This window comes from Tupaia chinensis, unplaced genomic scaffold (genome assembly GCF_000334495.1).
Source record: "Tupaia chinensis unplaced genomic scaffold, TupChi_1.0 Scaffold000211_1, whole genome shotgun sequence".
NCBI classification, from domain to species: domain Eukaryota; kingdom Metazoa; phylum Chordata; class Mammalia; order Scandentia; family Tupaiidae; genus Tupaia; species Tupaia belangeri.
This window is the reverse complement of record NW_006159686.1, coordinates 2,324,889-2,337,195: the sequence shown is the minus strand read 5'-3', so window position 1 is coordinate 2,337,195 and position 12,307 is coordinate 2,324,889. Positions and strand designations below refer to the sequence as shown.

General features: G+C 55.6%; 1 protein-coding gene and 1 long non-coding RNA gene across 2 annotated transcripts in view; one reads left to right on the top strand and one right to left on the bottom strand.

Moving 5' to 3' along the window:
- Positions 1-2,368: 2,368 nt before the first annotated feature.
- On the bottom strand, positions 2,369-6,144 carry LOC102469261 (uncharacterized). Its single transcript, XR_334380.1, has 3 exons — positions 5,907-6,144; positions 4,582-4,772; positions 2,369-2,952 (listed from the first exon to the last, which is right to left on the bottom strand). It is a non-coding gene; the product is annotated as an uncharacterized LOC102469261 (long non-coding RNA).
- A 2,791-nt stretch (positions 6,145-8,935) lies between these two features.
- The window catches only part of TMEM132C (transmembrane protein 132C), a 72,795-nt gene continuing 69,423 nt past the window's right edge, over positions 8,936-12,307 (top strand). The window contains exons 1-2 of the mRNA XM_027771378.1: positions 8,936-9,113; positions 9,410-9,482. Of these exons, the coding sequence (XP_027627179.1) occupies positions 8,936-9,113; positions 9,410-9,482 (251 nt within the window). The remainder of the gene's footprint in view (positions 9,114-9,409; positions 9,483-12,307) is intronic.

The window sequence follows — 12,307 nt, the reverse complement described above, 5'->3', positions numbered from 1 at the left end:
CAGGCCCACTGGTCTACTTCCTGTCTTTCCGAATCTGACACCATGGCCATGTTGGGGAGGGGCACACGCCGGCCAGGCCCTCCTGTCGTAGCCCGCATGGGGGCTCCGGGCCTCGCTAGAGCTGGGCAGTACTCCATTGTGTGGCTGAGCCTGGAACTGAGGGAACTGGGTGCCAGGCCTCCCCAGCCCACAGAAACGTCCTCTTCCAGGCTCCCCGGGAGCCGAAGCTGTGCTTCTGTGAAACCTCAGCCTGAGACCGTGGGTGTGTCCTCTGTCCCGAGCCTGCGAGTGCTCTTCCTGGGAACTAGCGGGCCCAGGAAGCGTCCGGACTTGCCCCTCGCCACCAGAGCCCCCTGTCCTTGCCCTGCACTCCCGAAGTGACTCTCGATCTCTTCAAAGCCTTATGACCCATCTTGGTGCCCATGACTCCCCAGGGCCTGGGTGAGGCTCTTCGTCACCCAGTTACCCAGGTGTCTGCCTTCTGGGTTCTGCTCTGGCTGCCTCGTTGGGAGGCTTGAACGCCCACCTTCCTCACAGCGGGAGACTCTGAGGGGCTCCAGGTACCGAGGCCGAGTCTCCCAATGCCCGTCACGATTTTAGCCAGAACACCAGCCTTAAGCACTGTCCGTATTTATACTCGGCCTTGTTTTCGTAGTGCACGCCAGCGTCAGCTCGTCTCCTCTACCTGAATGACCATATTTCAAAGGCAGACTATGTCACGGCTGGAGATGAAGGACCCGCCTCGTGAGCCGTAAATAGAAGGCAGTCATAAAAATAAGTGCAATTAACTCTTGGCCTGGGGCCCACTTCTCTCCGCGCCGGCGGAGCAGAGAGGTCCTAAAAGGCTGTCCCCACCCCTGACTGTCCCCGGAGAGCTTTCCTCTTCATCCCTTTTCCGTGAGCGGAGGATGCACTTGCAATTAGAATACAGGTCATGCCTTGAAGCTCAGCAAACTGCATGCCCCGACTGCTTACCCTAGGTGGGTTCCCTTGCGTGGTCTTGTGAGTTACTCGGCGTGCGCCTTACGGGGACGTGCTGGGCCCCAGACAGTGCTGCTCACTCTGGCCTTCGAGGCCTCTGTCACAAGTCTCAGCCAGCGTGTCAGTGCATCCTCACAGCGGGACACTCTCCCTCTGTCTCACAGGAGAAATATGTAAGCTTAAAAACGAAAAGTCAACCTGGTTCCATGCCCTGGTAAATAAGACAGCCAGATCCCACGTGGCCGAGGTCATGGTTCAAGTCCTGGACCCAGCAGCTTGAGAAACAAGCCAGGCACATGTGTGTGCATGCCACAGATCCCGAAAGGATCACATTCTAACTTCCCTGACAACCCAGCCAATGCCCAAGACCTAGGACAGCAGGTCTCCCTGGAGGACGGTGCCCTGCTATACATTTGCACACGGGCACAAGGACATTGATCATGTGTTGTCTGTAACAGACACAGCTGGTCAGGTAAAGTCTGGCCCTTCCTGAAACGAACTATCATCCAGCCGTGACACTGAGTTCTGTCTCTGTCCACTGATCTGGAACGTTCTCTAAGGAGCATGGCAAAGTGGGAAGGCGAAGCCCGCATGGTCTATGTGGCCGCCCCATTGGGGGTTAAAGAAGTGAAGGGGTGCCCGGGCGTGGCTGGGGCTCGAGGACACGGCGCTAAATGAAACCAGCCGGGAGCACACACGGCGTGGTCTCGTCCCACGCGGTCCCAAGGACAGTCGCACTCGGAGACAGGCTGAGGGTGGAGTTGCCAGGCTGTGGGCGTGGGTGGCACGTGAAGGTGCTGGGCTGGGTAGGGGTGCGGCGTGCACAGCGAGGGCCATGTCCTTGCAGCTAACCTGCACACTCAGGGATGCGAGGGCCACGACGTGAGTCTGACTGCAGTCGAAAGAACAGATAAACAAAGAAATGTGTTTGTCAGTGCGTAGATCTCTGGAAAGCTACGAGGGGAGGGGCTCTGAGAAACTGGGGTTCAGGCGTGGTGGCTCGGTGATGTTAGAATTTTTTAAATTATGTATTTATTTTATTTGTATTATTATTTAAGTTTTGCTGTAGGACACCTATGCTCACCAGAGAGAGAAGGAAAGTGAGAAAGCAAGCTGCCAAGTCCAGGACTAGAACCACAGTTGGCCATGTGGGAGTCCAGCACCCCCCACCATGCCACCTACTGGTCCCATGATGTTTGAATTTTTGTTATTGCAGGCGTGTGTTGCATTTTAAAATATCCCTTTTAAATGTTGAAAAAGGTTTAAAATTACAATAGCCAAATGCACTTTGGAAATATACATTATAAATAGATTACATATGCTTACGTGTGATTTGTAGTATATATTTATCTGAATATAGAAACAAGCCAGGCACATGTGTGTGCATGCCACAGATCCCGAAAGGATCACATTCTAACTTCCCTGACAACCCAGCCAATGCCCAAGACCTAGGACAGCAGGTCTCCCTGGAGGACGGTGCCCTGCTATACATTTGCACACGGGCACAAGGACATTGATCATGTGTTGTCTGTAACAGACACAGCTGGTCAGGTAAAGTCTGGCCCTTCCTGAAACGAACTATCATCCAGCCGTGACACTGAGTTCTGTCTCTGTCCACTGATCTGGAACGTTCTCTAAGGAGCATGGCAAAGTGGGAAGGCGAAGCCCGCATGGTCTATGTGGCCGCCCCATTGGGGGTTAAAGAAGTGAAGGGGTGCCCGGGCGTGGCTGGGGCTCGAGGACACGGCGCTAAATGAAACCAGCCGGGAGCACACACGGCGTGGTCTCGTCCCACGCGGTCCCAAGGACAGTCGCACTCGGAGACAGGCTGAGGGTGGAGTTGCCAGGCTGTGGGCGTGGGTGGCACGTGAAGGTGCTGGGCTGGGTAGGGGTGCGGCGTGCACAGCGAGGGCCATGTCCTTGCAGCTAACCTGCACACTCAGGGATGCGAGGGCCACGACGTGAGTCTGACTGCAGTCGAAAGAACAGATAAACAAAGAAATGTGTTTGTCAGTGCGTAGATCTCTGGAAAGCTACGAGGGGAGGGGCTCTGAGAAACTGGGGTTCAGGCGTGGTGGCTCGGTGATGTTAGAATTTTTTAAATTATGTATTTATTTTATTTGTATTATTATTTAAGTTTTGCTGTAGGACACCTATGCTCACCAGAGAGAGAAGGAAAGTGAGAAAGCAAGCTGCCAAGTCCAGGACTAGAACCACAGTTGGCCATGTGGGAGTCCAGCACCCCCCACCATGCCACCTACTGGTCCCATGATGTTTGAATTTTTGTTATTGCAGGCGTGTGTTGCATTTTAAAATATCCCTTTTAAATGTTGAAAAAGGTTTAAAATTACAATAGCCAAATGCACTTTGGAAATATACATTATAAATAGATTACATATGCTTACGTGTGATTTGTAGTATATATTTATCTGAATATATTGTGTTTTTATAAATATATAATCTATGTTATAAAAATACATTTAGCAGTATAGATTTAGCAATCTGTGACCTACTTTGCAAGACTAGAATCCTGCTCTGTGATGGTTAAAAGGATTATTAGCTACAGGGCGAGATGGGATTGGGGTTTGTATTTTTCCACTATTACATAAGCAAATAAAACTGCCAAAGCACCATCTTTATTTAAATATTCCTTAATGATGTGAGAGACCTTTCCTCTGTATCTTCGGTGGTTTGTTTCGTTTTGTTTTTGTTTTTGTTTTCTTTCTTTTCTTCTTTTTATTTTATTTATTTATTTATTTATTGCTTCTCTCTTTCTTTTATGAAAAACAATTGTGATGTTTATGGAAAGAGCACTTGGCGAATGTTAAACAGGAAGCTACGCCGGAGTGGGGAGGGGAACGGATCTCTTACATAAGCTGATCCGAAGGCACAGGGTCCCACGCTGAAGCGTGGCTGCCCCAGCACGGGACCTCCTGTTTCTGGGCCTGCTTCCCTCCCCAGCCAGCATCCCTCGTCCTGACCAAGTCCCCCGTGGGCCGCCTCCCTGAGAGCCCAGACTGGCAGGTCCTGCCCATCCATGGGGGTGCAGAGGTCACCAGAAGTGGGGACAGTGGAGCGGAGGGCCTGGAGACCCGGCGCTTCAGTGGTTGCTCTTCATTCCCCCAGGGCCAAACTCGCAGACGGCAGGCTGCAAAGGGAGCGAGGTTTCTCTGTGGCGGGGCCCCATCATCCACGCTGTGTCTGCACAAGTGCTCCAGTGGGGGTCGTGTTTGCAGCGCGTGCTGGGAGCCGGGGCGTCAGTGGCCAGATAAGCCATCTGAGCAGGTGTCCCAGGGAGTCACTGCGGTGACATCGTGGCCTGCCCAGTGGCTCTGGCCATATACTGGGGAAGGCAGGGCCGGCGGGGCAGGATGGTTATGACGACAGAGGCTCTGCCAGCTCCGGGGGCTGGAGTCCAGCGCTCAGCCACCATGGATGTGGCGTCGAGGGAGGGCCCCCTCACAGACCACCGTCCTCCCACCCTGGCCTCACGCGGAGGCCCAGCTCTCAAGCTCCCTGTTCCAGGGCACTAGCTCCATCCAGGAGGGCCCTACCCTCCTGACCTGTCGCCTCCCCACGCTCACCCCCTACCACCATCACCTGAAATTTAGGAGGGAGCAGGTGCTCAGGCCACAGCACGTGACATTATTTCAGACAGGTCACACGGAAGAGAGTGGTCTGGGAGCTTCGTTCCTTCGCATCCTCTGGCGGGTCGTGGGGGAGCAGCTTCGATCCTGGGCTTTCTCCTGCACCGAGGTCTGACGAGCCTGTTCACGAGGTTTGCTGTGTATCTGCAAGGGGACCTCGTATTCAACTGATGTAACCATAACAGATTCTCCCCAAAAGAGGTGTTAGGAAAAGGAGTCCCTTCGCAGAGAAGGCACGAGTACCAGCAGGACAAATGGGGCTAAGTCCAGCAAACCCTCATGCCGGGGGCGCGCATTCCAAACCTGAAGTCTGGAGACCGGAGATAAACGTTGGCACTAACCGAGCATCAGCCACAGCCCCGACCCCCAAGGACAGTCCCGCCGGCCCAGGCTGCGCGAAGCCTGCTGTAGTAACTGAGCTGTGCTACCTCGTTCGGCCCTGGAACGACCGTGGGGTACTTTATCCCATTTTAAAGATGAAGGGTCCAGAGCATCCGAAAATGAAGGTCAAAAAGGAGCGATGGATGACTTTAAAGTCCCCTCCCCAAAACACGCACATACACATACGTGTGTGTGTTCTTCATTCATTGATAGATAGGTGGGGCTTTGCTGTGAGTTTCTACGGTTTACTAAGTTCAAGCCTAGCCTCAGTCTGAGAACTAAATATTTGTATCTCCCCACATTCATGTTTTGAAACCCTAAAGTCCCAGGTCATGGTATTAGGAGGAGGGGCCTTTGGGAGACCATTAGACCTGAGGTGCGCCCTCGTGGGAGGGGTCAATTCCTGTAAATGTGGCCAGAGAGACCTCTCCCTCCCTCCGTGCCGAGACAGAGCAAGATGGTACCATCTGTAAACTGAGAGCCAGGCCCCAGCACACCCCACACCTGGCTTGATGGAGGACTCAGCCTCCAGAAGGCAGGTGCCTTTCTGTTGTCTGCAGGCCCCTTACTTTACGGTGTTCTGTACAGCTGCTTGAGCTGAGACCCCTGGAGCACGGAGGGTGGCGGGCGGGAGGTCGGGGGTCGTGCTCGCCAGCCCGTGGTCTGCCTGTCCACCATGCATAGTCCCTGCTGCTTTAGGACACGGGTGGCAGGGCTCCAGCCTGGGGCTGCCTCGCTGTGCCATTACGGCTGGATGGCAGGGAGGCGCCGCAGCCTCACGGCGGACCACGGTCCAGTCCCAGCCTGGGGCGAGGCTCTGCCGTAGGTACCGGCCCACCGGGTCAGCTCTCCGTGGAGTTCCAGCTGGACGCTTCCGGCACCAAGCCTGCCACTCACCTCCCATTCCGGACCCTTAGGCATTGGGCTCCGGAGTGCCTGGCCCGGGCGACGGCTGCCAGCATTCGTGCCTTTCTGTCTCCGTACCCTTCTCAGCTCGGCCAGCGCTGGGAGACGCAGTGCATGGATGACCGAGCGACGGCCTGACGTGTGCGTGGTGCCGAGGAGGTGGGTGCCTGGAGCTCTCCCGGCCCCCAGGGTGGACCCGCGGCTAAGGGCTGGCAGTTACCCTGTGCAGTCCCACTCAGACGGAACTTTCCAGCAGCTAGGCTGACAGTAAAGGAGCCGTCTTCCTCAAGAGGCACTCATGGGAGCAGAAGGTCACCTTCAAAGTCCCCCCACAGCAGAAGCTCTTGGACTTCCTGGTTCCCTCTGCTTTTGATCATTTAGCTTCAGGGTCCTGGCCCTCCCATTGTCATCTCCAAGGACGGAGAGGCCTCGGCCCATCACGGGGAGAAACCGAGGCCCCCTTGCAGCCATCCTGGCCCTGCAGTGCACTGAGTCCTTTTTCGATCTTCTTCCTCTCTGCTCTCCCTCTCCCCTTCCTCTTCTCCCCACTCCCCTGCTCAAATTAAACAAACAGACCTCTACCCTCCCTGGAGCTGCATGTCGCTTCTTCAGGTTCCCAAGGCAAGCCCATGAGGGGCAGGGACAGCCCCGTCAGCAGAGCACGGGTAGACACCTTCCCACGTCACAGCCCTCCTGAACCAGCTGGAGTTCTTGCCTCGTGCATCTGACCTGTCTGGAACCTGGCTGAGCCCACGGCGTTCTGGTCCTGCTTCAGGGGCTGTGTCCCGAGGCAGGAGCTTACTCTATGCAAGGCTGGCACCTGCTTCCTAAGACCATCCCGAGGACCATGCGAGCTCAGCACCGTGAATATCCCCCCATGGCACGTGGCTCTCACCCTTCCCCTCTCAGCCTCGGAACAAGGTGGGCGACGGGAGGCCTCGCAGGTGGCCAGTGCTCTCTCCGTGCTGCGCCAGGGATCCCGAGGCTGTCCCTTCTCTTCCAGTGCGATGCCTCACCTGCGGGAATGAGGAAGAGCTGGCTGTTGGTAGCCTGGCTTCCCTTCTCCAGCTCCCCTAGCAAGGGTTCCTTCTCGACCCCTAAGATAAGCCTCGCTGTCAGGACCAGCAGGTGGCATGGTGGTTAAGGCACTGGATTCCCACATGGCTGGCTGTGGTTCAAGTCTTGGGCCCGGTGGCTTGAAAATCACACCAGGCATGTGTGCATGCATGTCCAAAATCATCCTAGTAAGAGAATGGAGGAGAAGAGGTTGTAGCGTGGTCACCATTCCTGGGGGTGGGGTTGTTTTCTCAGTTTCCCTCTCTATTTCTCTCTGGCAGTACATACGCCCTATACCAAAGTCCTTAAAAAAAAAAAAAAAAACAAGCTTGCTTTATTCCCCAGTTCAGGAAACAAGAGTCAGGCCAAGTGAGAAGCTTCCCTCCCCTGCCAGAGGCTCTGCAGTATCCTTAGGGGCCATCGAATGGGGGTCGCCCGTTGCAGGGCCCGTCCTGCAGAAGCACAGGCTCGGAGAGAGGCCAGGCCGGGGTCCATTCAGTGCCGTCTCCCAAGCTCGCTCAGTGCTGGGCCTGGGGCCGCACATGCAGCCATTGGGTTTGTCTGTGACTGAGCCCTGCCGTGTCCGCCTGTCCCCCACCACACACAGGAACGAGAGCTCCACGGGAAGCCCGGCTTGGCCCCCAGCCGCTCCGAACCCACTCTGCACCTCAGGCAAGAGATCTTAAGTTCTTGGGGAGAAACACCTGTGTACTCTGCAGGGGAAGGGAGCCGGGACCTCCGCCCCGCCGAGGAGCCTGAGCCCAAAATCAAATCCAGCCAGCGCAGAGACAGCGCGGGGACAGCCATGGGTGCCGGGCAGTGCTGGAGTACCGAGGCCCGGGGACAGCAGCCGCTTTCAGCGAGCACGCGGCGTTCCCTTTCCAGTGTGAGCCCGGGTGGCTCAGTTCCCCGCAGCCTTCCGCAGGGGCGTACCCCGCATTCACTCCAAGCTGAAACTGCAGTCTTTAAGCTGATTTCTCAAAGAGTACGATCCATTGCCACATCTCTACTCTCTGTTCAAGCAGCTTCCAAGAATGGCTTCTAAACGAGAGGTCCCGTGGGCTGCCTCCGCTCAACTGCTCCGGCTTCAGTGTCTGACTTGGAAACTCCCCGACTCTCTGGTCTCTGAGGCTGCCCTCTTGCTGCTGCTGCATTTGTTCCACATTCAGGGGGTCTCCGTGCCTGAGCCCCTCCCCCAGAACAAGATAAAAACAACTCAGTTCTCATCCCCGGCTGCACTCGGGCGGTGATCCAGGCCACCACAGACCAACTGACTCTGCAAGTGAGAGGGGAAGGTGGTTTGTAAAGAGCACTGGAGGGGGACCAGGAGATGGCAGAATGATCGTGTGGACTCCCACGTAGTTGACCATGGTTCGAGTCTCAGACCCAGCGGCTTCAAACTCACGCAGGGTGCATGTGCATGCATGTCCAAGATCCCGAGAGCAGAATGGAAGAGAAGGGATTGTGGCATGACCACTCCCACCCTGGGGAGTGATTTCTTGCTTTTTGTCTTTGTCTCTCCTGCAAGCACACATGCCCTATAGCAAAACTCTCTCTTTAAAAAAAAAAAAGAAAAAAGAAAAAGCGTTGGATTTTGTTTGTTTGTTTGTTTTTGGGGTGTTTGTTTTGGTCTTTATTTGCCTGCAGGCGTGTGAGCTTTTCAGAGACAGAGAGATAGGGAGGGGTGCCCTGCAGTGGGCGTCGTCACGCCGCAGTCCCTCCTCCTCGCTCCATTCTCCATCCTGTCAGGATGCTGGGCACACGCGCACACAACCGGTGTGTTTTCATGGCGCCAGGGTCAGGACTCTAGCCGTGCTGTCGGCCTCGTGGGCTCCAGCTGCCTGGAGCACTAGACCGTGGGTCCGCCTAGCATGGGAGTTTTCAACCTCCCATTGCTCTGTCGTGCAGCCAGGTCGGGGACCCCGAGTAGGGGGGTGAGGACTTTGAGTGCAGGTTCTTCCAGAATGAGCCTGATGGGCCCCCACTGCGAAGAGCCGTGCGGCAGGGACGGGGAAGCCTTCTCAGCCCCAGGGACGCCCTGCCTGCTGGACATGTTCCTACAGACGAGAGCAGAGCAGCCCCCGCGAGTGCTCCGGCCAGGCCCTGCTGTGTCTCGAGCCCAGCAAATTGTCCTGAGGGTGGGTATCGGGACCTCCTGTGGTCAGGAGCCCACTGTGCACCAGGGATCCCTCCTGCCTCTCCGGCCTGCGCCAGGCCACAGCTGGGCCTTGGTTACTGCCCGAGGAAGGGACAGATGGATGAAAGGGTCAATGTGGAGTAGAGAAAGCCTTCTGTGAAGTGAAAGCTTCCCTTTTCCCCCCCGGGCCTCCTAGTCTTAGCAGTTACTCCTACACAGAGACCTTCGACACGTCAATTACAGACATTACAGTAAATTACACTTCTGCATAGTTAATGCAGCCTCTTCATTATGCATTTAGCAGAGCTCGGCAGGCGTAAAGCTCATGAGCGGGCTCTGGAGCGGATCCAGCCCTGCCTCTGGTATCGCGAAACGTGACGTCTCCGTGGTGGACCTCAGAGCGTGTCTTTCTGGACGGTCTCCAGCAGACTGCTCTCACTCTTCTCTTGGAATGGGTTCAACCCTCTGGAAAGGCTGATAGCTTCAAAGGATGCTTCCGCCCTCCTCCCAGCTCCACAGAGATCCCATTCCTGTCTCGGGGAGAAATGAGTATTAACCTGCCCAGTGGGAAGAGACGAGAGCGTGAATACCAGGGACCTCGGCTGCTGGCGCAGCCCCTCATTCCTTACCCAGTCAACAAATATTTGCTGAGCGCTTCCTAGGGTCAGGGCTGGGATGTGCCAGGAGGGGACGACAGGCAGAGAGCTGTCGTCCTTGCTGTGTGGAGCTTGCATCTGAGCGTGGGGGGCCATGGCCAGACCATCAAATGTGTATGAATGAGTGACGTGCTCAGCCCACCCACAGGGTGTGGCCAAGACCCGGTGTTGCCCAGACTGGGACTTCACGGAGGACATGGGTTGGATTCGGTGTCTAACCTAAAGGCTGAGCACGGGGCCCACACCTGTGATCCCAGGACTTGAGTGTCTGAGGCAGGAAGACCCGAGCCAGGGGCTGGCCTGGCCCCACGGCAAGACTCTATCCTGGTACAGGGAGTCAGGCGCGGCACAGCCGTGGCCCCAGCAGGGCCTTGTCTTCATAAAGAAAATGGTCAAACAGATATAAATAAATGCAAAGCAACACGTAGGATGAGCGAATGGATCACGTGTCCATGTGGTCACATCAACACTAGGGCTGTATGGTCCCCAAGGAGCAGCGGTGGTTATCGGGGTGCGCGAGTGGCGGGCAGCAGGGTGCGTGCAGTGTCGGGTGAGCATGAACGCACGGGGTGGATGGACAGGTGGTGTGCTGAGTCACGCTTGGCCAGAGCATAAGGACTGGGACGTGCAGAGGAGGGGGTCAGCCACAGTGGGGAGTATCCTGATACCAGGATTCAGATGTTGAAATGTCACACGTCCCAGAGCTGGACTCAGAATGGTTGGTAAACACTGCTAGACTGTATTCTTCACTACCAAATGCTGTGGATGTATTTCCAACCTGCAAATCCCAGTGCACGAAAGCCCGTCTGCAACCGTGCACCTGCCGTTGCACCAAGTGTCCCCGAAGGTCCCCCGTCTACCTGGTGGAAAGCTTTGATCTGATCACTTCCAGGCTTGCTAAGGCATTCTAGGGAGAAACTCAGCTGATTCCATCTACTGAGTTCTGCTTAGCTCCACCTGAGACGGACACAGGTGGGCAGGGGCCACCATGCCAGTGGACTATGGGGAAGCGGTGGGTCTGTAGGTATCCGCTCTCATATGGTTTCTCGCACAAGCATGTACAATTCCGTCTTGTGCTGGGGCTTGACTGTGGTTTAATGCCAAGGTTCACTGAGGTTTCCAGCTCCTCCCTGGTCTCTAATCGTGTCATCTGTGCTGTTTCGCCACTCCACGGACGGCCCCTGTAAGAGGCTGAGAACCAGGCCGACGTCCGCCTCAGTTCTGTCTCTCAGGCACCTTCGGTAGCTTTTCCTGGGTCTCGGCAGATCTCATTGCCTTCCTGGCCTTGGGAGACTGGCAGGTGGGGTGTGTGCCTTCTCAGCGTCTCTCTCCTGGCAGTCTGAGCTAATTACTCTACTTCGGGAAATAAGCTAAAGAACTGTAGCAGTCAGAGCTTTGATCTGTTGCCGCATAAAACAGGATCCCAAGCTTATTGGTTCTAAGCAATGTTTATTATTTCTCACAAAAAAAGAAGAATTTACTGGACAATGATTTGGTTAGAGACACAGGGGTTTGTAAAATGCTCAGGAAGAGGCATATTATGGAAAACCGTGCATGCATTTTACAAATGTCTGCACAGAGCAGCCCAAACTTTACTTCCATTTCCCACTGACTTCTTGAAGTCCCCTTGTACGATGTTTGGTTCATCAGCTCGAGGCTGAGATGATCAGGAGCGCTCTGCCCTCATGGCGTCTTCATGCTGGGGCGAGTTCGGAGCGAGGCTCCAAGAGTAAGCGCGGCAAGTGCAGGCCCTAAGGCTTGGACTGTACGTCTGCTGGTCGGGGGGAATCACAGGGCCAGCCCACATTCAAGGAGACGAAGAAATAGACTCCGCCCTGGTGAGAGAGTGGTACAGCCAGGCCCCTGCAGAAGGGCATGCACCCTGGCGTGGGTAGAAATGGAGACTATCGTGTCATTTGCCAAAGATCCACCAGACAACCAGAAGACGCGTGGTCATCCCAGCAGGGAGGTTGGGGTAGGAACTCAGCTCAGAGCAGCCGCAGAGCTCGGCCCAGAGGGGGCTGCATGGACCCGGCCTCTCTCCTCCCCAGACCGTCTGTGCCCGTGTTTAGATTGGGCAGGTGTGGACACTGGGGCAGATGGCCTGGGCAGATACTCTTCCCAGATCTGTTTTGTTTATACTCAAACCACAGCTTACTTGATTTATTTACTCCTTCTCTGGAGAACCTACATTTTCTCCCTCTACTTAACCGTGCTGAGTTTCCCTCAGGGCAGCCTCACTAACTGCCAGGACTTGGCACACAAAGAAGGAAGTGCAGCCCGCCGCCGACGAGGCAAACTGGCCTGTTAATATTTCATGGCATCACATGCAGTCGTGCAATAGCGAGTGTCGGAGGCAGCGGGGCACACTGGGAGCCCCAGGCCGGAGCTCAAGGAGGATAGCCGTGTTTTCTTAATGGATTCATCTCTAAGGAAGGGCCCTGAGTGTGGCCACGAGAATGGGGGTTCGTAGTAGCCCCTGTGGAGAGGGGAAGAGAGGAACACAGAGGGATCCAGAGACGGGCGGAATGCAAGGGATGCAG